The sequence below is a fragment of the Salvelinus fontinalis genome, chromosome 33 (assembly GCF_029448725.1).
Source record: "Salvelinus fontinalis isolate EN_2023a chromosome 33, ASM2944872v1, whole genome shotgun sequence".
Classification (NCBI taxonomy): domain Eukaryota; kingdom Metazoa; phylum Chordata; class Actinopteri; order Salmoniformes; family Salmonidae; genus Salvelinus; species Salvelinus fontinalis.
In genome coordinates, this window is record NC_074697.1 from 46441263 (window position 1) to 46465946 (window position 24684).

The 24684-nt window shown below is 45.0% G+C and overlaps 2 protein-coding genes, 1 long non-coding RNA gene and 1 other non-coding gene across 6 annotated transcripts in view; 3 read left to right on the forward strand and 1 right to left on the reverse strand.

Annotated features, from left to right (window-relative positions):
- The window catches only part of LOC129832392 (protein phosphatase 1 regulatory subunit 37-like), a 62536-nt gene extending 57154 nt beyond the window's left edge, over positions 1-5382 (forward strand). Inside the window, exons 11-14 of one of the 3 annotated variants that reach the window (XR_008755932.1) lie at positions 39-2823; positions 2997-3095; positions 3221-4185; positions 4341-5382. Coding sequence is in view for 2 of the 3 variants with exons in the window: in XM_055896415.1 (XP_055752390.1) it covers positions 39-2823; positions 2997-3085 (2874 nt within the window). In the remaining variant the exon portion in view is untranslated. Of the gene's footprint in view, positions 1-38; positions 2824-2996; positions 3130-3220 lie in introns of all 3 variants that reach the window. The other 2 variants (XM_055896415.1, XM_055896414.1) reach the window with 2 other exon arrangements.
- Positions 5383-13651: 8269 nt separating this feature from the next.
- LOC129832393 (proton-coupled zinc antiporter SLC30A1-like) lies at positions 13652-20094 on the forward strand. The gene is made up of 5 exons (XM_055896417.1): positions 13652-14123; positions 14965-15573; positions 15718-16098; positions 17559-18009; positions 18115-20094. Exons 2-5 carry the CDS (start codon positions 14970-14972, stop codon positions 18425-18427), a joined length of 1749 nt encoding a protein of 582 aa, XP_055752392.1. The 5' UTR covers positions 13652-14123; positions 14965-14969; the 3' UTR covers positions 18428-20094.
- Positions 20095-22623: 2529 nt separating this feature from the next.
- trnastop-uca (transfer RNA opal suppressor (anticodon UCA)) lies at positions 22624-22710 on the forward strand. The gene has a single exon. It is a non-coding gene; the product is annotated as a tRNA-Sec (tRNA).
- Positions 22711-22892: 182 nt separating this feature from the next.
- Positions 22893-23990, reverse strand: LOC129832394 (uncharacterized). The gene is made up of 2 exons (XR_008755933.1): positions 23285-23990; positions 22893-23086 (listed from the first exon to the last, which is right to left on the reverse strand). It is a non-coding gene; the product is annotated as an uncharacterized LOC129832394 (long non-coding RNA).
- Positions 23991-24684: the final 694 nt, after the last annotated feature.

Sequence of the window (24684 nt, forward strand, 5' to 3'; positions counted from 1 at the left end):
TTGTTCTCATCCCTCTGTTTTTTCCTTCCGTCTCCCAGGTGAAGAGCTTCATCGATACGCAGCGTTCCCTGCTGGCTGAGATCCAGAACGGCTGCAAGCGGAACTTCATCCTAGCCAAGGAGAAGGAGGAGACCGAGCAGCAGATGCATTCGGCCTCCATGGCCGAGATCGCCACCGAGGACAGAACCGAAGAGGAGGATGGAGCTGATTCCGGCGAGCATGTTGAAAAAGATGGGAAAGACAGTGAGTGTGAGGGAGGAGAGGAAGGAGTAAAAGACACTGAGAGCCTGACTGACAGCCAATCGGCAGTGCGCTCTGAGGGAATCGTGTTGCCTTTGCTGTTGGAGTCCGACTCGGACACAGACGACGATGAGGAGGAAGAGGTGGTTCTCTCTAAAGCTCCCTCCGTCTCCCCTGTCCCCAAACACACTGGCCCTTCACTCCGGGCAGCGACAACCCAGCACCCCCTCAGTGCTTCACAGATGCCAACCGCCCCCTCTACCCCACCAGCTACGGGGGCTTTCATTTCAGGGATCACCGTCACGGAGTCCACGGGCCCCCCCGGTACCCCCCCTTCGCCGGGCCGCTGTATCTCTGTGTCGAGCCCCGGGAGGGGCCACAAGATCTTCATGGTGACCAGAGTAGAGAGCCCCTCTGACCAGCAGCAGGTTCTGGGGAAGATTGGCATGTACAACCCCAAGGCCTCAAAGGAGCCAGTGGTGTCACCAGTGAAGCAAACCACACATCGACCACAGGCCCCTTCACAACCCTCACAGGAGGAGGTGAGAACAGAACAGACACAACCCCAGACCACGCCCACGCCACTGACACAGGAGGTGACACAGAGCCTGACAGAACAGATACAACCCCAGACCACGCCCACGCCACTGACACAGGAGGTGACACAGAGCCTGACAGAACAGATACAACCCCAGACCACGCCCACGCCACTGACACAGGAAATGAGACAGAGCCTGACAGAACAGATACAACCCCAGACCACGCCCACGCCACTGACACAGGAAGTGAGACAGAGCCTGACAGAACAGATACAACCCCAGACCACGCCCACGCCACTGACACAGGAAGTGAGACAGAGCCTGACAGAACAGATACAACCCCAGACCACGCCCACGCCACTGACACAGGAGGTGACACAGAGCCTGACAGAACAGATACAACCCCAGACCACGCCCACGCCACTGACACAGGAGGTGACACAGAGCCTGACAGAACAGACACAACCCCAGACCACGTCCACGCCACTGACACAGGAGGTGACACAGAGCCTGACAGAACAGACACAACCCCAGACCACGCCCACGCCACTGACACAGGAAGTGAGACAGAGCCTGACGGAACAGACACAACCCCAGACCACGCCCACGCCACTGACACAGGAGGTGAGACCGAGCCTGACAGAACAGATACAACCCCAGACCACGCCCACGCCACTGACACAGGAGGTGACACAGAGCCTGACAGAACAGCTACAACCCCAGACCACGCCCACGCCACTGACACAGGAGGTGACACAGAGCCTGAGAGAACAGATACAACCCCAGACCACGCCCACGCCACTGACACAGGAAGTGAGACAGAGCCTGACAGAACAGACACAACCCCAAACCACGCCACTGACACGGGGGCTGGTCCAGAGTTTAGATGAACCACAGACAATAGATCCTAAACAGACGGAGAAGAGTCCTGTTGCTCCAGAGGAACCTTCTTCCGAGGAGGCCGTAGTAGAGACTCCTAATGACCCGTCTGAGACGCTAGAACCACTATCCAACCTCCTAACCCAACCCACAGAGGAGGAAGTCGAGGGCGTTCTAGACAGTTCGCAACCTGTACTGGCAGAGCAGAGCCCAGGAAGCCCAGCAGCCCAGCCATCACACACACTGTCCCTTCCTACAGAAGATGTAGCCACTCAATCACTAGCATCACCCCAACAAACAGAGCAGATGGTAGAGACAGCTACAGAGCCCCGGCTAGAACAGTCTGCTGTTGAACAGCAGTCCACTGAAGCTGCGCTGGAAGGAGAGGTGGTGGTGGGAGAAAAGGAGGAGAGTCAGGACCTAGTAGAAGAGACATTTCGTGAACAGGCAGAGTCTCAAACCAACACAGAGGAAGATGAGATGCAGTCAGAACGGCTTCCACAGCAGGAACAGAGTCCGGAACAGGCTAGTGACACAGTTCAGCAACCGTTAGCGCCGCAACCGTTAGCGCCTCAGCAAGCGATGCAGACTAACACTAAGCCCCTGGGGGATCTCCTTCTAACAGCACCACTCCAGTCACAGCCTGAAACAGTGCAGCCAGACTCTGAGCTTCTGCCCCCAGAACAGGAACCGGCAGAGACACTTCCACAGGCACACCGACAGGTGGTGCCAGAGAGTCCCTCTGAGCAGGGAGCCACGGAGAGTGTAGCAGAAGCAGAACAGGAACTATATCTGTCAGAGGAGGAGCAGCAGCAACTAGCACAACAGGCACTTCCTGTGCAGGTGGAACAGCAGCAACAACAACATCCTGTTCTAGAGGAACTACAGAAGCAGCCTCTCCAACCAGAGGGGCAATCACAGACCACCCTTCCCGCCGAGCCCTCACCTGTTCCAGCCGAGACAGACACTGCTCTGGAGGTGGAGGGCCGTAGCTCCCCTCCCAAGGCAGAGGAGTCCCCAGACGAGAGCTCCACGGACGAGGGGGAGAGCGTGGAGGAGGTGGTGGGCTCGGCCCTGCCCAACGGGCTGAAGCCAGAGTTCGTCCTTCACCTGCTGGACCCCGAAGGCCCTAAGCCTGGGCCTGGTAGCTGTGTGATGGAGCACGGTGAGTCACAGGCTCTGAGGGAACACCCTGTCTGTAGTGTGACAACAGGGTTGTGACCGACACATGCATACAGTACACACACACACACACACACACACACACACACACACACACACACATAGTACACCTGCAGACACACACAAAGTCTGACAAAGTATGTGTGCATTCTCTAGTGAGTGTGACAGCAGAACTGAACTGTGGTCAGGACCTGGAGGAGTTGTTGCTGGAGGCCAGCCTGGAGACTGGGAGAGACGCACCATAGCCGTGTCATGGTACACCTACACTAACTACAACGCCACATTTGCGGTAACGCACACAAAATGAGACGTCGTGATTTGATGTAATGTAGGTCGGCCAATGTGTTCTCTAATGTTGGTCCTTTCTGTTTCTTCTGCAGTGGTTTTGTTGGAGAGAGGAACACAGGAACTCGTATCGTCTGTGTCTCGGTGACTCTTGTTGCTCCTACAATTTTTTCCCGTTGTCATAATCCCACAACTCACCACCGCCACCTCTATGACAACAGAGGACCAGTTGTCATCTAAGTAATACACCTAATAAATAAATAAAAATAAGACACAAAACAATAATCATTGAGCTTCATCACAGCACGTAAGGAATTAACTACGTTTTCAACCGAAACGCACACACGTTATATTTTAAAGAAAGTAATAAATAAAAAAAAAAGAAGGCAAAAGGTTAGTGTGATTTTCTTCCTATCACTACATTCCGTCAATCAGGAAACCACATTCATGCAGGGAGCGGGAGGTGAGAAAGAAGTAGATAGGGAAGGAGGGGCTTAATCACTGCTCTAACCCAAGACACAGGACACACTGCTCACCCCCTGCTCCACCCCGACCCTGTGTTCTTGACACTGACACAAAACCTTACTATTGCCCTCTGCTGGAGGAAAGAGAAAGTGCACAGCTGTATGTGACAGTGTGGGACCCAGCCAAGAGGACCCACTGGCTTTTTAGTGTGTCATTCTCTGACAATGACAGTTGGGCACAGAGGGTTTTATAACCAAGGAAGGCGTGACAGGAGAAGGCATTTGTTTTGTGCGTATTTGTCCCCCCCCCCCCCCCCCACACCTCGTAAGGGGATCTCTGCCAAAGTGACTGCTTTCTTTTGTGTTCCTTCCGTTCGCTTTGGCCCCCCCTCAGGAATCGTCCCCGCCAGTCTCTCTCCAGCAACGCTCTGGAACACCCAAACCATCTGTCATCTGCCAAAAACACACTGTCTCAGTCCAAAATGTATTTTTGGATGAGATGGCGGAGTTACTTTCATCTAAAGCCTTCTGGAAACCTCTGTAAATGTTGGATAACAAAATGTCTGCCTTGATGGAGTAATGCCGTTCATTACAGAGTAAGTCTACCCTTTTTTTCCTCCACCGGACAGTCATCAGACATTCTTTTATGTTTGTCCGCCCAGAGTGATTAATTGTAGTGTGCCACTCGATAGGAGTAACAAGAAAAAGTAGTTCTGACTTTGTCTGTCGTGTCCTCCCCTCTTTCTTTCAGTCTTCTGCTGGTACAACACTGTGCCATCTCATTTCCCAGCTCAACGCAGGATTAATGTTGCCTTCGACTCGACTAGGTTTAAATTTTATCTCCTTTTGTTTTGCTGCTTGGAGAAATCAGTCGTTTATTTATTTTATATGAGCCTTTTACTTTGTGTGATTTATTGTTCTCCCGTTCTCTCCCTCTTTATTAGTTATTTTCCATGGGGTTTGCTTTTAAAGATTTCCCCCCTTTGGTGTATATTTCAGTTTCAAATTAGAGCTATTATTATGTAGTTTTTTTGGGGGGGGGGGGTCTGATGTAAATGAGACTGCTGGGTGGAGGGATCAACGGTTATGGCAATAGGGAGGGAGTGCAGTTATGAAAATAAACGAAACGGACGTTTTCCTAAGGAGGGGCAGTGTGAATGGTGGTTGACATCACTGATAACACACTGACTGAGAGACTATTCCTGTTTTGAGACTTCACATCTTTAACACTACTGTGCTAGGTTAAGCTATGGCCACCTGGGGGCACTGGGGCTGCTGGTGTTTTCCTTTCTAGATATACTGTATTACCCAACAGCAGCTACTGCTTAAGACTCTTGTAGGCCAGGAGGACATTGATTTGAACACAAACATGTGGGTGAAAGTTTGAGTGAACTTCCCAACAACACTGAGGACATGTGAGCCTGAACGCCCATCGCTGGGAACCTATGGGCCAGCTACCAAGGGCCCTATTCAACTGGTATCCAAAAGGTGCTTTCTTACAGTGCAAGAAGAATACAGGTTTGTCACAACCGCGGGATCCTCTGGATATAGGTTTTGGTTGAGTAGAGCCCCTTGTTTCAATCCGTCTGTTCTATTTCCCCTGGTCAACCAGGTTGTTTTTCAACCCAAATCTTCATTGCTGTGCTGCCCTCACTATTTGTAATGCTTACACTTTTTTTGTTGTCATTTTTAATTATTTGTTAAATTAATTGAAATGTGCTGGTAATCACAAAGATATGTATGGCAACTCTTTTTGTTCCTCTCTCTCTCAAATAAATGCATGTAATGACTAATGAAGTGACTGGGAGTGCTTCACTTCAAATACTCTTTGGGAACATTGATTTATTGGATATTCTGCATGGAAGTGATTGGGAGTTTTCTGAAATACTTCATTTGACGGACCATCATATTTAGTACAAAGTACTGTAGGTCTGAAAGTCTGTTCTGCAATGCTATTCCGCTGGTAAGTACCATTCAATCACCAAGCAAAATAAATGCTGCTTGTGTTTCCATGATGCTGCTCTACGGTAATACTTTTTATGTTTGTTTAAGCAAATTAGCCAATGGCCATATTTCATTTATTCCGATGTAGAGAATAGGAATTTAATGGTCAACATGGCATAGACATAAAAAGGCTTTCTATAAGAGGAAGGAAATCCTGTGGCGTTAACTGACAATGTCACAGCACAGCAGTTTTATAGAGACTCAAGTTAATAAAATAGGTATTTGTAGGAGGCCTTTGGTAGTGTTTCATAGGCCTGTTCCAAGAGGTTTCTAACCTACATTGTACAAATTCTGGAGATTTGAGACATTAGAACCAGACTAGAGAGAGACGGATGGAGGGCGTGAGATGCCTATGCAAAATGACAATCACCTTTGTTGGTTTCAGGTTGTTCTGATGTTCTATGGTGACGATATAGAATTAGAATACCGTGTATCTCAATGAGTGTTGTGCTGTCTTATGTTCTGAGGTAGGGGATGTGACCTGGTCTGAGTTGTATGAGGCGAGGTGATACTGCTTTGTATGGAAGGAATTAATACGGTTGATGTAGTATTCCACTTCACTAAGAACCACGGACACAATCAAATCAAATTGTATTTGTCGCAGGTGTGGACCTTACCGTGAAATCCTTACTTACAAGCCCTTAACCAACAATGCAGTTCAAGAAATAGTTAAGAAAATATTTACTAAAAAAACTATAGTAAAAAAAATCTAATCAAAAAGTAACACAGGAAAATGACATAGCTGTATACAGGGGGTACCGGTATCGAGTCAATGTGCGGGGGAACAGGTTAGTTGAGGTCATTTGTAAAGTGACTATGCATAGATGATAAACAGAGTAGCAACAGTGTAAAAACAGAGGGGGGGGGTTCAATGTAAATAGTACAGGTGGCCATTTGTTCAGCAGTCTTAGGGCTTGGGGGTAGAAGCTGTTAAGGAGCCTTTAGGTACTAGACTTGGCGCTGCGGTACGGCTTGCCATGCAGTAGCAGAGAGAACAGTCTATGACTTGGGTGACTGGAGTCTGACAATTTTTCGGGCCTTCCTCTGACACACCTAGTATAAAGGTCCTGGATGTCAGGAAGCTTGGCACCAGGGATGTACTGGGCCGTACGCAGCAAGAGCGACGTCATTGATGTATACAGAGAAGAGAGTCGGCCTGAGAATTGAACCTTATGGCACCCCCATAGAGACTGCCAGAGGTCCGGACAACAGGCCCTCCGATTTGACACACTGAACTCTATCAGAGAAGTAGTTGGTGAACCAGGCGAGGTAATCGTTTGAGAAACCAAGGCTGTTGAGTCTGCCAATAAGACTGTTGTGGTTGAGAGAGTCGAAAGCCTTGGCCAGGTCTATGAATACGGCTGCACAGTAATGTCTCTTATCGATGGCTGTTATGGTATCGTTTAGGACCTTAAGCGTGGCTGAGGTGCACCCATGACCAGCTCTGAAACCAGATTGCATAGCGGCGAAGGTATGGTGGGATTCGAAATGGTCAGTAATCTGTTTGTTAACTTGGCTTTTGAAGACCTTAGAAAGGCAGGGTAGGATAGATATGGGTCTGTAGCTGTTTGGGTCTAGAGTGTCTCCCCCTTTGAAGCGGGGGATAACCAGCTTTCCAATCTATGTGAATCTGACGATACGAAAGAGAGGTTGAACAGGCTAGTAATAGGGGTTGCAACAATTTCGGCAGATCATTTTAGAAAGAGAGGTTCCAGATTGTCTAGCCCGGCTGATTTGTAGGGGTCCAGATTTTGCAGCTCTTTCAGAATATCAGCTATCTGGATTTGGGTGAAGGAGTAGTGGGGGAGGTTTGGGGGAGATGCTGTGTGGGGGGGGGGGGGGTTGAGGGCTGTTGATCGAGGTAGGGGTTGCCAGGTGGAAAGCATGGCCAGCCGTAGAAAAATGCTTATTGAAATGGTCAATTATAGTGGATTTATCGGTGGTGACAGTGTTTCCTAGCCTCAGTGTAGTGGGCAGCTGGGAGGAGGTGCTCTTATTCTCCATGGACTTTAGTGTCCCATAACTTTTTTGAGTTTGTGCTACAGGATTCAAATTTCTGCTTGAAAAAGCTAGCCTTAGCTTTCCTAACTGCCTGTGTATATTTGTTCCTAACTTCCCTGAAAAGTTGCATATCACGGGGGCTGTTCGATGATAATGCAGAATGCCACAGGATGTTTTTGTGCTGGTTAAGGACAGTCAGGTCTGGAGAGCCAAGGGCTATATCTGTTCTTAGTTCTACATTTTTGAATGCGGCATGCTCTTCACAACTGTTCTGGTGTGTTTGGACCATGAATGTTCTTACATGATGTGGACACCAAGGAACTTGAAACTAACGACCCGCTCCACTTCAGCTCTGTCGATGTTAATGGGAGCCTGTTCGGCCCCCTTTTTCCTATAGTCCACTATCAGCTCCTTTGTCTTGCTCACTATGAGGGAGAGGTTTTTGTCTCTGACCACCTCCCTATAGGATGTCTTGTCGGTGATCAGGCCTACCACTTGTGTCGTCAGCAAACTTAATGATGGTGTTGGAGTTGTGCTTTGCCACGCAGTCTTGACTGAACAGGGAGTACAGGAGGGGACTAAGCACGGACCCCTGAGGGGCCCCGGTGTTGAGGATCAGCGTGGCAGATGTGTTGTTGCCTAACCATACCACCGGGGGTGGCTCGTCGGGAAGTCCTTAATCCAGTTGCAGAGGGAGGTGTTTAGTCCCAGGGTCCTTAGCTTAGTGATGAGCTTTGTGGCACTATGGTGTTGAACGCTGAGCTGTAGTCAATGAACAGCATTCTCACGTAGGTGTTCCTTTTGTCCAGGTGGTAAATGGCAGTGTGGAGAGCGATTGAGATTGCGTCATCTGTGGAGCTGTTTGCGCGTTATGCGAGTTGGAGTGGGTCTAGAGTTTCCGGCATGATAGTGTTGAGCCATGACCAGCCTTTCAAAGCACTTCATACTAATGTCCCGTTATTAGGATAGTCTTAATCGTAGATCGTCCAGTTTGTTTTCCAATGATTGCACGTTGACCAATAATACGGAGGGTAGTGGTGGTTTACCTACTCGTTGGTGAATTCTTACAAAGCACCCCATCCCCCTTTTCCTCCGTCTTTTCTTCACGCTGATGATGGGGATTTGGGCCTTGTCTTGACAAAGCAGTATATCCTTTGCGTCGGACTCATTAAAGAAAAAACTCTTGGTCCAGTTCAAAGTGAGTAATCGCTGTTCTGATGTCCAGAAGCTATTTTCGGTCATAAGAGACGGTAGCAGCAACAATATGTACCAAAACGAGTTACACAATGCGAAAAAACAAACAACGGGTTAGGAGCCCGTAAAACGGCAGCCATCCCGTCCGGGGCCATTATTACACAATGTGGAACTACAATAACAATAGTGGAAATCTGATTCGCATACCAGTCCAAGGCCCAGTACAAGAGCTGACGGAGATAGTTCGGTCAGACTAGTGACCCCTCTGTGCAATATGTGACCTTTCACCTTTCAAGAGAAGTATTGAGAGAACTGGATATGTCACTGTCTATGCTGTTTTGGTTGCTTGCCATTTGTTTTATCTAATTTCAGTTTATTCTATGAACTTCTATCTTTTTTTTGGTCCATTGGACATGTGTACTGATAGAGATGGTTCTAAAAACAACATTGAGACCACTCGGATCAGCGATTGCGTACTCTAACATCATGGCATACATGAAGTATGAAGATGCATCTTGGCCAAACATTCAGAACTATTCTGGTATGGCTGTTTTTATTCTCTGTTATGTCAAGACTCAAAAGGCTTGTCTTTAAATCAGATTTCAGGGGATGGCAGGTTCTGTCTTAACTTTCCAAAATGTGACCAAACGTTAAGATGGGACGTTGAGGGGTGAGGCGGTTCACCGGCCCCCCTGAGACAGGCTCATGGGGCGAGGGCATTGTGTGTATGTGGGGGGGTATGTTCTCTTTATATTACTAATTCTGTTCTGAAGGAATTCCAGCCAATACTAATCCAACCCCACCCTCTCACCCCCAGCCGCTTATATGAAGAATGATCATGAGCTAGAGAGAGGAAAGGAGAGGGGGCTAGAGAAAGCCTTAAACATTAATTTCAGAAGTGGAATTATAGAGGATAAAAATGGGATGAAGGACCATTCTCTTTCTGTACAGTAGACACGTGTGACTTGATTGGATAGAGAGACTAAGGGCAGAACCTGGAATAGAAAACTCAATACCCATGTTAACGTTTAAGAACTAATTTTCTTTCATGTTTTTTCCTTTTCCTAGTGTATCTGTGCAAGTATTTCCTTTGTCCTACTTTTCCCCAGCCCAAACTGCCACCCATGAATTGGCTTAAATCCACAATGAAAGCAACACTGAAAACTAATTAAAACGTGACCTTCAGTTCTAAGTCTGCTTTTCTCAGCTTCCCCGTTTACCTTTCATTTCAGTAAACCTAGAAGTAATGCATTGGGTTTCAGCTCCCAGTACACCTCACCTGGAAATACATTAGTGTTGTCTTTAGCGCACAGGCAGACTGTTGAGGTGAATCATGTAAGCAATGGCTGTGCAACATTGTGACCTGTGGTGTTTTGTAGCTTCACCTACATCTCATAATGTACTCTTCTAAACTATCTACGAAGGTAAAGTGTCTCTTGTTTTTGTTTATTTGTGTTAAAGTTTTTATGGGTTTTGTGTATAATCTTGGTTGAAATAAAGGGTTTCCTAATTTCCTGTGTCTCTTGGTTTCATGTTTGTTACTTTGCCTGACTCTTCTTTACAGCTAGGTTCATATACTCTTCTTTACAGCTAGGTTCATATACACATCTCCAAACTATGGGTGACAAAGCCTTCATGCTCCCTTGCCCCTCACCTATAGAATGCTCTCCCTGACCATGTGAGAGCTGCTCTGTCCACGGAAGAAAAGAAAAAAAGGGGCCTTTAAAACCCACTTTTACAAACTATTTTTCAAAACCTAGATTGCTGGCCCACTGTTTATTGTATCTATATTCATTTATTTTCCCTGTTAGAGTTTCTGTAATGAAAAGTGCTTTACAAATTACATTTATTTGTTATTTACTGTATTTTCCCCAGTTGTTTTGGTGAAAAATTGTGTAGCATTTGTAAGACAGAAACCCAATGGGCAACCTGCACAGTGTCAACCGTGTTTCTCAGCTGCTTTTAGCGCTAGTGTTGTGGTTGACACTCGGCTGTAGTTTTCTGTTCCAGCAGACTGAGCGAAACCGGAGGTGGGACAGAGAAAATGTGCCATAAACATTAACAGGTCAACAATCTGGTGTCTAATTAATAAACCAATGTGGTTGTCTTGGAAAGTTACGGGTCAGCAGTGTTTGCTATTAAACTATTTGGGAGTCAGTGGACAGACCAGACTCATTGTCTTGTGTGTCCGTTCTGGCTAGTGATTCCCTTTGCCAACCGGACAACATACCCAAACATCACTGTCATAACTGTGATGACATACCCAGTGAGCACAAGATGTCTTTTCAACATCTTATGCTCATAGAGGGAAATTATGCACGTCCACAGATGTCCCATAGCCTTCCCAGCAACTGTTGATTCTATGTAGAGTAATATACTGTATAGGCTGATAGATGAACACACACTCCACGTTTGTTGTTGATGTTATGTCTTGTAATATTATGCGAGTTGTCAATCAACCACTGGAGAGCGATTCGGTGTGCATTTTGTAAAGATTGGTTTGAGTGTGCCTGTGATGCTGAAAGAGCAGCTGTAACCTGAGAATGTATATGAGGAAAAACCTTACTAATTATCTGCTACCCTGGCTGACGTCACTCATACCTTTATCCTCGTTCGTCAAAGGATCACAAAATCTGTAGGAACCAGCTATTTAACCTTTTAAAGGAGTGTTATTTTTTTCAAAGGACAGTGGTAAGTGATCAAATGTTTCCCTGGGCTTATCAGAGCCTGAAGAATGTGCAGGCGTGTTGGTATAAGAGAGAAAGGGACTTTTCCGTGGTGTCGACCCTCATCTAGCCTGTTGGCTCACTGTCCACTGGACTGCACCAAGCTGCTACACGTAGGCAGGGAGGAGCTGTCAGAGATGGGGCTAACAGAGTGCCTTTGGAAAGTATTCACACCCCTTGACTTTTTCCACATTTTGTAACGTTAGTTTTATTCTAAAATGGATTAAATAAGAACATACAATACCCCTTAATGATAAAGTGAAAAAGGGTGTTCAGAATTTTTTGCAAATTTATTCAAATAATAAACATATGCTTTATATAAATATTCAGACCCTATGCTATGAGATTTGAAATTGAACTCCGCATCCTGTGTCCATTGATCATCCTTGAGATGTTTCCACAACTTGTTTGAAGTCCACCTGTGGTAAATTCAATTGGTTGGACATGATTTGGAAACACACACCCCTGTCTATATAAGGTCCCACAGTTGACAGTGCATGTCAGAGTAGAAACCAAGCCATGAGGTCGAAGGAATTGTCAATAGAGCTCCGAGACAGGATTGTGTTGAGGCACAGATCTAGGGAAGGGTACCAAAAAAATGTCTGCCGCAATGAAGAACACACTGGCTTCCCTCATTCTTAAATGGAAGTTAGGAACTACCAAGACTCTTCCTAGAGTTGGTCTGCCCAGCCAAACTGAGCAATTGGTGCCATGATTACTGTATATATGTGATAAACTTTGTATGCTTGCAATGTGCAATGATGGGAGAGTACTGGGTAAATGGAGATGTACTGCTTTAGTTCTCAGGCTGAGAACTGTCTGGACCTGCTGATAGTCACGCAGGATAAAGGCCGAGATAGATGACACTCACTCTACTATCTGGAAGACTGATTGTTGAAGGAAACTTACATCTTCCCATGCAAAGGACCACCCAACAGCAGAATCATGCTGTGGGGATGTTTTTCAGAGGCAGGGAGACTAGTCAGGATCGAGGGAAAGATGAACGGAGCAAAGTGCAGAGAGATCCTTGATGCTCCAGAGCGCTCCGGACCTCAGACTTGGGTGAAGGTTCACCTTCCAACAGGACAACGACTCTAAGCACACAGCCAAGACAACGCAGGAGTGGCTTCAGGACAATTGAATACATTTTAGAATAAGGCTTTAACGTAACAAAAGGTGGGAAAAGTAAAGGGGTCTGAATACTTTCCGAATGCTCTGTACATGTTTTGTGAAGGTTGTATGCTGTTCATACGCTGCTCTTGCTGACCAGTCATCAATAAATCTTGAGATGGACTCAAGTGTCTATAGTTTGTTCTCTGTCATCACAACCATCAAGACTTAGAACCCTAGCGGAGGGATTCCATTTGGGTGGCCGCAAAATTCCACTCATGTCTTGAAGAGCAAGACACGCTGAGCAATTGGTGCCATGATTACTCTCAAGTATGGTTAAGTATGACAATGAGTTTTCATGATAAATATGACATTATTAGGAACTTTCCTAATTTACTTTCCTTATTTATTCTTATTGATACTATGTGTATATACTGAACAAAAATATGAAACGCAACATGTAAAGTGTTGGTCCCATGTTTCATGAGCTGAAATAAAAGAGCCCAGAAATTTTCCATGCACACAAAAAGCTTATTTCTCTCAAATTTTGTGCACAAATTGTTCACATCCCTGTTAGTGAGCATTTCTCCTTTGCCAAGACAATCAATCCACTTGACAGGTTTGGCATATCAAGAAGCTGATTAAACATCATGATCATTACACAGGAGCACCTTGTGCTGCGAACAATAAATTGCCACTCTAAAATGTGCAGTTTTGTCACACAACAAAATGCTGCAATTGGCATGCTGACTACAGAAATGTCCACCGGAGCTGTAGCCAGAGACCAGCCACCTGGACAGCTGATGAAACTGAAGAGTATTTCTGTGGGCCTGGCTCCCAAGTGGGTGTGCCTATGTCCTCCCAGGCCCACACATGGCTGCGCCCCTGACCAGTCATGGGAAATCCATAGATTAGGCCCTAATCAATTTATTTAAATTTACTGATTTACTTATATGAACTGTAACTGAATAAAATCGTTAAAATGTTTGCATGTTACGTTTATATTTTTGTTCAGTATAGTATAATCTTTGCTCAGGTTTAAATTATTTTCACTCAGCATCACCTTTTCTTGAGGTGTGGTCAGTAAAGGGTTATTAAATGGGTGGGTGGCCTTTCCTCTTGACCCCCACAAGGGAATGGGACAGCGGACTGCGGATAAATGAGGAGGATGATGAGAGCGAATCACCTCACATGACAGCGATTATAACCTGGGAGTTTGGTGGGCGTGGGAGAGAAAGAGAGAAAGAGAGAAAGAGAGAAAGAGAGAAAGAGAGAAAGAGAGAAAGAGAGAAAGAGAGAAAGAGAGAAAGAGAGAAAGAGAGAAAGAGAGAAAGAGAGAAAGAGAGAAAGAGAGAGAGAGAGCGAGAGAGCGAGAGAGCGAATAACGGAGCACAGAACATATGAAGAAATGTTTAATTCGGCGCGCAAATGTGCATGTATTATCTCACCGCCATTTACCGGGTGATTATTTGACGCGTGTGATCTACCGTTCATCAAAGGTAAAGAAACTCTAAAACAATAATATATCAATTCCTACCATTAAAAAGTGATAGTGGCAACCATTTGCCAGTGAGTATTTTTCCGTCAGACTAGCCTACATTTAAGTGCTCTGAATTTAGAGCATATTGACACTGATTAAACATGTATTTCATGTGGCAAATTCATATGGTAGTGTGTGTGCACGCGTGCCAAGCAGGTTATTCATGCTGTGAAACATGAATTCCTATGTGACTTTTTAGGATCAGCTAGGCTAGAGTGTTAGTGAGTTTGGTTGGGACCATTGCAAGGTAACACATTCCACTGAACAAGAGACATACTAAAGCTCCTTTGATACATTTCAAATCAAATTTGTCCATTTATGGCACTGGGCAGACAGGCTAATACTAAAGGTTAAAGAAGGTGCCTGGTTTGTTTGTTTCTATCAGTGCACTCTTAGAAAAAAAGGTGCTATCTAGAACCTTAAAGGGTTGTCCCCATAGGAGAATTGGAGAACCCTTTTGGTTCCAGGTAGAACCCGTTTGGTTCGAGGTATAATGCTTTTGGGTTCCATGTAGAACCCTTTTCACAGAGAGTTCTACATGGAGGCCAAAAGGGTTCAACCTGGAACCACAAAAGGGATCTCCTATGGGGACAGCCAAAGAACCCTTTTGGAACCCTTTTTTAAAGAGTGTATATTGTACTTTGGGTAACCAAATAACCTTTTCAGCAGTGGTCATTGATAGAAAGTCCTGGCTTTTACAGACCTTTATGTCATTTTTACATTAACTTGCATCTCATGGGCTGCTCCATCAATATCGAACATGAAATTAGACTTTTTCGTGTGCCTGTATCCTCTGACAGGTGAGATGGCGAGCACGTCGGGGCTCCCCCATGACAGTTATATGCACAGATGCATGCTGGTCCTGACCTTCCTGCTCCTACTGTGTGAGATCGTTGTCAGCCGTCTCTGTAACTCCCTCATCACCATGGTGGATGTCTTCCACACCCTCTTCATCCTCATGCACATGGCTCTTCCTCAACCCACCCTGGGCAGAGGTTCCCCGAAACCCTCACCTGCCTCCCCTCTCTCCAACACCTCCACCCCCACTCAGTCACCTGTCAAATCTCCCCCATATTCCCCAGCCACTTCCTGTGTGCTCCCCAGACCCCTCACCCCTGTGGCCTCCCTTTGTGGCCTGTCCTACAGTGGGGCGAGGGTCCAGCCCCTGGGGGCTCTGATCTCCGCTCTTCTGCTGGCTGCCTTGTGTGTCTCTGTCTCTCTAGAGATCCTCAGCCACACCCTGCAGCCCCACCCTATACAGCGCCCTCTTTTGGCCACGGTGATGGGGGCTGTCAGTCTGCTCTACAACCTCCTGGTGCTGGGGCTCAGCTGGGGCAGCTGGCCAGAGACCAAGACTAGAGCTGCCTGGGAGGGGGAGGAGAGCTCTGTCCTTGGTGTGAATGGAAAAGGTGCAGTGCATTCTTTTCTTTTAATATTAATGTCTGTGTGGGAGGGAGGGAATTGTGTACAAGTTCTGCATTATTATAGTAGGTTCAGTAGAATATAAGCAATGGACGTCTGTTTGTTTTTTCATTCTTTCCAACACACCACAGTCAAGGCCAAGGTCCAGACCAAAGACAGCAATGCAGTGGGGGGAGAGAATGACCTCAGTAACCTCCCTACATCTCTAGATGGCGCCTTCCAAGATGGAACACTTGTCCTCTGTAACCCTGGGACCTCCAGTGTCCTGAACCCTGACAGTGACTCTCAGCACCCAACCCAGACATCCCCACTCCATACCGTGGCCCCTCAGGGTCCCCTTTCAGACCACTGCCATGGAGCACACACACTCCCTGCAGACTCGCACACACTCCCTGCAGACTGCAGAACTTCAGAGACACTGAGCAGCTTCCCACATCCAGAGGCCAGTGTCTGTCATCCAAAGGAACCCCATTCTGAAGTGTCTAAGTATAGTGCCTGCATGGGACACAGAGGTGAGAAATGGTATCTTCCTGTCTTTGGCCTTGGCAGTACATTTTAGTATTTGGTAGATGAGTAATTTCTATGCGTGTGGACTGTGTTGCATTTTGTGTTTTTTTCTGTCCTAGTCTGGAATTTCAACAAATCAAAAGGAGGACTAGGGAGTCGAGACATGGTCAAAGACTATCCAGTTCTTTTTTGGGGTGGGGGGGCTACACCCCATCCCCTGATTGAAGTAAACTATCAGACAACAATACTTGTACTGCTACATACAGCTAGTTTCACTCATGCACAGTACATGTAGTTAAATAATTATACATACCTGTATATCCCTAATTTCCATTTTCTGCAAATGCTGGATTTACACTCACATCAGCCAATCCACCATTCATTCTGATTTGAACTCCAACCCTCCGATGTCCACAGATTAACCCATCTTCCCCAGTATAATACCATTTTGTATTGCAAAAGGAAATAGCATCTCCCCATTTTACTGTGATGTCTTACGAGGGTCTTGAACCTCCCTATTTTTTTAATAATGTTTACCGATATTTCCCTATAAAATAAATACTTTACCCAAGACTATAATGATATTTCCCATTGACTGATCATGATTTTTCAGATCCCCCCAACAATATTTTGCAGGTCCATCTGTACCCTGATATTATGGCATAACAGAAGTGAGCCACCGATGGACAGTACTAGAAAAGATGCCCCATTTACTCTGTTTCCTCACGGCTGCCCCGGTCAGACTGTTCAATGCCCTATATATTGAGCATTCTTTTTATAGCAAGTATTTTACATAATAGTTTAAATTGAAATGAGCGGATTGATGTGTCAATTGTTGTTTTATATATCAGTTCATAGACCCGATGCCAAGGTATTGGGATATCAAAGACATGTTCCGAACTGACTTTTTGACTTTAAAGACATGCTCCAGAACTTTGGCAACTACTTTTTTTTGTAGTGGGCTGGAAGTGTTCATGTGTACTTCATAAATCCATAATCTATTATCAAAATTACTTACTTACCTCAATTAGGCACAAAATCCCTAGTTTGGAAGCAACTGTTTTTCTGGAATCTGTGCTGCGTCATTTCCCCCCATCTGGGCCAGCCCCCCCAGCAATTCGATTTCAACCAATGAGCTTCAGCCCCTTGCTATATGAGTGACAGCTAGCAAGATGCACATGATGCACACACACATTAGCACGACAGAGAGAATAATGACATGGTGCACTTATCTGCACATTTTCGGGGACCACTTTTGGCTCGTTAACACTACTTTCAGAACTACTGGGTAAAAAGTAAACAAAAGTACCGGAGAATCTCTTTAAGTGAACCAGAGGTGTTTTTCAATGTTTATACTAATCAAGTTAAGCCATTTCATGGGTGGCAGACAGACTAATTATTACATTATTTCAGTTTTGTTCAGTTCTTCCTGCCTTACCCTATTTTTGTCCTGTCTCCTCCTCAGAAAATCAGACAGACCCCACCACAGCCCTAAAGTCAGAAAGCCCTACAAGCCTCAGGGTCCAACTTCCCACTTGTCTCCCATCCCTCATCGCCCTCACTCAGGCACTGCTAGGCTCCATCCTGGCACTCACCAACGGACTTACCCTGCTACTCCTGGGCCCAGACTGCATGCATGGCTCTGGGGCCTGTGGTCCCTTCGTCTACCTGGACCCTGGCTTCTCCATGGTGGCTGTGGTGGTGCTGCTGGCCACCGCTCTGCCCCAGGTGTGCCGCTACGGTTGGCTGCTGCTCCAGGCCGTCCCGCCCCAGGTGTGTGTGTCTGATCTGGGCCGGCGGATCGCCAGTGTGCCAGGGGTGCAGGCGGTGCACGACCTCCACGTGTGGCAGCTGACAGAGAGCTGCCTGGTGGCGTCTGTACATGTCCACTGCCACGCTGGGTTCCAGATACACAGGTTTGTGTCTGTTTTTATAGTACAATACAATGCATGTTGATGATGGGGAAATGGTGTGGGATGGACAGTAAATATAGTTAACTCGATGTGCATCTATTCCCACAGGTGTGGTGATCTGTTGTCGGGGGTCACCAAGGTGCTGCAGAGTGTAGGTGTGAGCTGCTGCACCGTACAACCAGAGTTCCTCCTCTCTACTCCCACAGCCAACGGCAACCTGGATAACAACAACACCAACCCCACCATCATCCATAGGGAGATGCCCTCACACCTGGCCTGCAGCCTGGCCTGTGGGAAGGGCTGTGCTGGGAAGATGTGCTGTGCTCCTCTGGAGGAAGGGTCTACAGAGCCACTGGCACCCCCTGCTGGGGAAACTGAGGAGGAGCCTCACATGCTGATCATAGAGAACACCTTTCTTTGAGGGAAGGACCTCTAAGATGTATCTCAGTAGTGTAGAGTGGGCTCCTTGCATCCTTTCCTTCATATGGAACTGATGTGAGAGGACTGAAGTGGAGAAAACCACATTTGGCAATTAAGATGCAGCTTGGGGATTAACTAGAATACATTATAATTGTCAGAATATTTTTAAAGACTTCTGTCCCCATGTCATTGAGGTAATTTTAGAGAGCTAGATAGTCTAATGTAAGAATTAGGCTCAGGTGAAGAGTAGAAATCCCAGTAGTCATCATGCGTGTGTGTATTTTGGCATGGGGTGGGATAATAAACAGCATTCCTATGGGTACTCAGAAAGGGCCTGTATGTGTACTGTATTATGTATGTAGGCATGTACACATCGTTATGTTGGGATTGTATTTAATTGTATTAACACGGTGCCATACCAAAGATACAGTAGATTGTGAGCCAAGTCACTCACCTAATTAAGTGTTTGTTCAATAATGCTATTTCAACATACACTACCGTTCAAAAGTTTGGGGTCACTTAGAAATGTCCTTGTTATTGAAAGAAAAGCAACAAAAAAAAGTCCAGTAAAATAACATAAAATTGATCAGAAATACAGTGTAGACATTGTTAATGTTGTAAATGACTATTGTAGCTGGGAACCGCTGATTTTTAATGGAATTTCTACATAGGCGTACAGATGCCCATTATCAGCAACCATCACTCCTGTGTTCCAATGGCACGTTGTGTTAGCTAATTCAAGTTTATAATTTTAAAAGGCTAATTGATCATTAGAAAATCCTTTTGCAATCATGTTAGCACAGCTGAAAACTGTTGTTCTGATTAAAAACTGTCCTTTAGACTAGTTGAGTATCTGGAGCATCAGCATTTGTGGGCTCAATTAGAGGCTCAAAATGACCAGAAACAAAGAACTTTCTTCTGAAACTTGTCAGTCTATTCTTGTTCTGAGAAATGAAGGCTATTCCATGCGAGAAATTGCCAAGAAAAGATCTCGTACAATGCTGTGTATTACTCCCTTCACAAAACAACACAAACTGGCTCTAACCAGAATAGAAAGAGGAGTGGGGGGCCCCGGTGCACAACTGAGCAAGAGGACGAGTACATTAGAGTGTCTAGTTTGAGAAACAGATGCCTCACAAGCCCTCAACTGGCAGCTTCATTAAATAGTACCCGCAAAACACCAGTTACAACGTCAACATTGAAGAGGCGACTTCGGGATGCTGGCCTTCTAGGCAGCGTTGCAAAGAAAAAGCCGTATCTCAGACTGGCCAATATAAAGAAAAGATTAAGATGTGCAAAAGAACACAGACAGTGGACAGAGGAACTCTGCCTGGAAGGCCAACATCCCGGAGTCACCTCTTCACTGTTGACGTTGAGAGAGGTGTTTTGCGGGTACTAACATTAACAATGTCTACACTGTATTTCTGATCAACTTGATGTTATTTTAATGGACAAAAAATGTGATTTTCTTTCAAATACAAGGACATTTCTAAGTGACCCCAAACTTTTGAACAGTAGTGTATTTTCACTGCCATTATTGCGCATTAATGACAAAGTTGTATGTCTAATCATTCACTTTTTTTGTGTACATTGAATGTGTAAAATTCAATGTAACAATCACAGTAATTAATGGAGTTAATTGCAAAATAAAGATTTTTACATTTAAAAGGCAGTGCATTGAGGCACAGGCATACTATGCTTTGATTGGAAGGGACGGTAACACGACATGTTCTACAACATAATTTCCACCGTAAACAACACAACTGTCACTGACACATAGCTATTAATGCTCCCGATGTTTACGTCGGTCACCTCCCTCTTATCAATGTTCTTGAAGTTTAACACTTGAGCACAGCAGACAAGCACACATGCGCTCTCTCTTTCACACACACAACTTTAAGTACTGTTGCAGTTTTTTTTTATCGCTTTGGAAATGTGATGTGAACATTTGTTTAAGATAGGCGTCCTGTTAACGGGACAGTTGTAAATCATGCGTCACGATCGCAGATTTTAGAAACACCAAATGTCGGTACATATAAGTGTCTGATTTCGGCTGAAAGCTTCAATTCTTGTTAATATAACTGCACTATCCAATTTACAGTAGCTATCACTGCGAAATAATGCCATGCTATTGTTTGAGGAGAGCTCCGAAGCACAAAACACTTTTTTCACTGCGATAGGTTTGGTAAATTCACCTCTGAAGGTGAAATGTGTACTTAAATTCTGAAATATTGCTCTGGTTAATCATCCAAAGGGTCCCAGAGATAACATAAAGTGTCGTTTTGTTAGATAAAATCCTTTTTCATATTCTAAAAAGGTTCATATAGCATGCACGATCGATTTTGTACTTCCACTCGTTCAATTTGCAAAGAAAGGAATCTGAAAATGTAACCCTAAACCTTGTTTCAATCAGTCAAACCACGTTCGTAATTATTCCTCAGAGATCATAGAACGTAGCCAGACTTCACTATATCATTTGGGGTGTAATATATCCTATAGGACACCAAATTTGGTCAGAGAGCGACGCCTTCATGGCACGCCGATGACGCGCCCGTATCTGTCGCAAAATGTAGCTGATAACCTTGTGTGAGCAAGCCTTTTCCTTTTGGACAAAAATCATAACAATATGGAGAGTTATAAAGTTATGAAAACTGGGTGTTTTGCAAATGTTGAACTTATGATATGGCTACTAATACTGGAAAAGCTACATCAAAGTGCAAGTATATAGATTTGACGATATTCTTGCAGAAAAATGTAATGTGAATGTCTGCTTCACGATTTGCCCAAATGTACCTGGGTGACTTCACACTAAATGTCATGTTTGTTGGCGCATACTTCAACTTTGCACATACACTGCTACCATCTTGTGGACACTATCAAAATTACACCCCGAGTGATGGCTCGATGTGGGACCTTTCTATTGCATTTCAAAGATGGTGATCTATTATATTATATTCTGAGTTGAGAAGACAATCAGAAATACTGTTAGAATGTTTTTCAATTGACTGTCATAGTCCCACATTAAAAGTATGTGATGGTGAGTTGAGAAGACAATCAGAAATACTGTTAGAATGTTTTTCAATTGACTGCCATAGCCCCAAATAAAAAAGTCAACAGTGGCTGTTAATTAGGCTGTATCTTTTTCTTTCACATGCTTGGGTGACCAATCATTTTTAAATATCTGAATGGTGTCGTGGGCCAAAAAAGTTTGGGAACCTCTGCCTTAGTATAAATGAATATGTAGACATGATTCTGAAATGTCATATGGATTGCTTTTTTACAGTCGTGTGTCTATCTTCAACAAAAGTGCTGGAATAAAATAATTTAACCAGAGATATTCTGCTTCCTTGGTGCGCAAAACATGATTGAAATGAATGAACCCACAAATAAGAGTCCTGCTCTTCCTACCATAGAGACGCTGATTACATAGCCTGCTGTAATGCATTTTGTCATCATTTCTCTTTATAATGGGCAATTCTACCTTCAGTGTCCTGCCAACCATATACAGTAAATAGGTCTAAAAGTGCACTCTTTTGCCTCAGATACCTCACTACAGAGATAATAAGATAAGATAATTAGGCCGGTGCTTACATTTGTCCCATTTCACACATGTAAAAGTGCATGTGTGAATTGGAAATTACATTTTTGCATATCCCACTCCCCCTGAGACCACAGGAGGTTGGTGGCACCTTAATTGGGGAGGACGGGCTCGTGGTAACGGCTGAAGCGGAATCAGGGGAATGGTATCAAATAAATCAAACACATGGTTTCCATTTATTTGATAACATTCCATTTACTCCGTTCCATACATTATTATGAGCTGTACTCCCCTCAGCAGCCTCCTGTGCCTTAGACACACTCGGAGAATGGGGTCAGAGCCAGGGACCAGCCATTATTTGATGGTGACCCCTGGATACACAATATAAAAACTCCACCCCTTTTGGAGTCAACCAGCCAATGAAATCTTAGCTATTTTGCATTATTTCGAAAAGCCCTCCCTTAACGACATACTTCGTTTAACTTCTGTGTCACTCTCATTATACAGTCACTAAAATGCTTGCGATTTTCATTGTAGGAAAACGTACATTCCTTATACTAAATAAATGGGTTGCTTTAACCGCAACATTTTGTCACCGACGCTGAAACACTTATGTACACCGCCAGGTATATATAGGATCTGGCAACTCTCATTCAACTGCCCGGATGAGCCTCGGTGGTCCGGGGTGCAGGCTTCAAACCTGTAGCTGCTTAGCGGCAGAGTGGTTCAATTCCACCTTTCGGGCGTAATTAGTCAACATTCTAATATATGGACTTTGATCCCCAACAATGTTCCTATGAATTTGCGGGTATATATACTACGCAGCAAAATAAATGAAATTGTGTTCCTCGAGGCAAATTTAGAGTCACAAGTTGTGGATGGGCCGGAACCAGCTCTGCATGGTGGAACGTAACATTGTCCGACATAGTTGGCCTACTGAACTTTATTGTGCACTGTTGCAGGATCCAAGTAATGGCCTACGTTCTGCCACATTTTAGGAGATAAGTGCACACATCCCCCCACGTTGTCCAGGCACTTGGAGGGTCGCCTGTTGGCCGATGAGCTTCTGCCCACAGTGCTGAGTTTTGGCCAGGTTGAACCAGCATCAAGCACCATCACTCTCTAAAAATATATTTTGGTTAGTTATTTTTATAGCACAGTTCCAATATGATACTGTGAAGTAAGTAGCATAGCACGTGCATCAAACAGTAACAGTGATACACTATATAGTGCTGTACCTGAACATACTCGGCCCCCAGTTGTTCCACCCGGTCGTTGTTTCTCTCAAAAGGCACCAGAAAAAATGTGTTTCATAGATACCTGGTGCCTCTTCAAAAGGCGGGTGATTGTTGGTGTCAACGTTCTCCTCAATGGGCCAGCGTCATTTCCGACAGCAATATGTCATTCCTGGCTTCACCGTTTCCACCACTGCCCACTACTGCTGGTCGGTCAGCACACGGCCACCACCATGTGGTCTTCTGTCAATTCTGCAGGTAAAACAGAGTATACTGTCAATAGATCATAGTGTAAGAATACTGTAACATGTTTTGTGAATTTACATGTGTTAGAATGTCATTTACTGTAAATGTAACAGTAAAGTATTGATATGTAGGCTACGAGTGCCTTTCAACAATTTTTATATAGTTCTGTCCTTGAGCTTTTTCTTGTCTGTTGATGTTCTGTATTATGTCATTCTGTATTATGTTTCATGTTTTGTGTGGACCCCAGGAGGAGTAGCTGCTGCTTTTGCAACAGCTAATGGGGATCCTAATAAAATACCAAGAAACAAAAAGTATAGTGCATATCCTGCAGACTTGCTGGTTTTCTTGGCGAAATGTTCTTGTGATCGAATTGACAGTTGATCTTTTCAGATTGGGGTGAATGTATCTGGCCGCCTCTGCCACGATAAGGCCGTTGTTTACCACATGGTCAACAACAACGGCCCAGACTTCATTAGACACAACAGTTCCCTGCCATCTGCCTCCCTCTCTCTGATGTCCACATCTTTGACAGGGCCCATGCCCACCTCTTTGATCAACGTTCTCCTCAATGGGCCAGCGTCATTTCCGACAGCAATATGTCATTCCTGGCTTCACCGTTTCCACCACTGCCCACTACTGCTGGTCGGTCAGCACACGGCCACCACCATGTGGTCTTCTGTCAATTCTGCAGGTAAAACAGAGTATACTGTCAATAGATCATAGTGTAAGAATACTGTAACATGTTTTGTGAATTTACATGTGTTAGAATGTCATTTACTGTAAATGTAACAGTAAAGTATTGATATGTAGGCTACGAGTGCCTTTCAACAATTTTTATATAGTTCTGTCCTTGAGCTTTTTCTTGTCTGTTGATGTTCTGTATTATGTCATTCTGTATTATGTTTCATGTTTTGTGTGGACCCCAGGAGGAGTAGCTGCTGCTTTTGCAACAGCTAATGGGGATCCTAATAAAATACCAACAAACAAAAAGTATAGTGCATATCCTGCAGACTTGCTGGTTTTCTTGGCGAAATGTTCTTGTGATCGAATTGACAGTTGATCTTTTCAGATTGGGGTGAATGTATCTGGCCGCCTCTGCCACGATAAGGCCGTTGTTTACCACATGGTCAACAACAACAACAACAACAACGGCCCAGACTTCATTAGACACAACAGTTCCCTGCCATCTGCCTCCCTCTCTCTGATGTCCACATCTTTGACAGGGCCCATGCCCACCTC

Bases quoted from the DNA above. Each gene is read 5' to 3' on its own strand.
- LOC129832393 (XM_055896417.1), top strand. From the start codon at position 14,970: ATGGCGAGCACGTCGGGGCTCCCCCATGACAGTTATATGCACAGATGC. The intron at 15,574-15,717 runs GTGCAGTGCATT...AACACACCACAG, and splicing joins CCTTGGTGTGAATGGAAAAG to TCAAGGCCAAGGTCCAGACC. The intron at 18,010-18,114 runs GTTTGTGTCTGT...CTATTCCCACAG, and splicing joins GCTGGGTTCCAGATACACAG to GTGTGGTGATCTGTTGTCGG.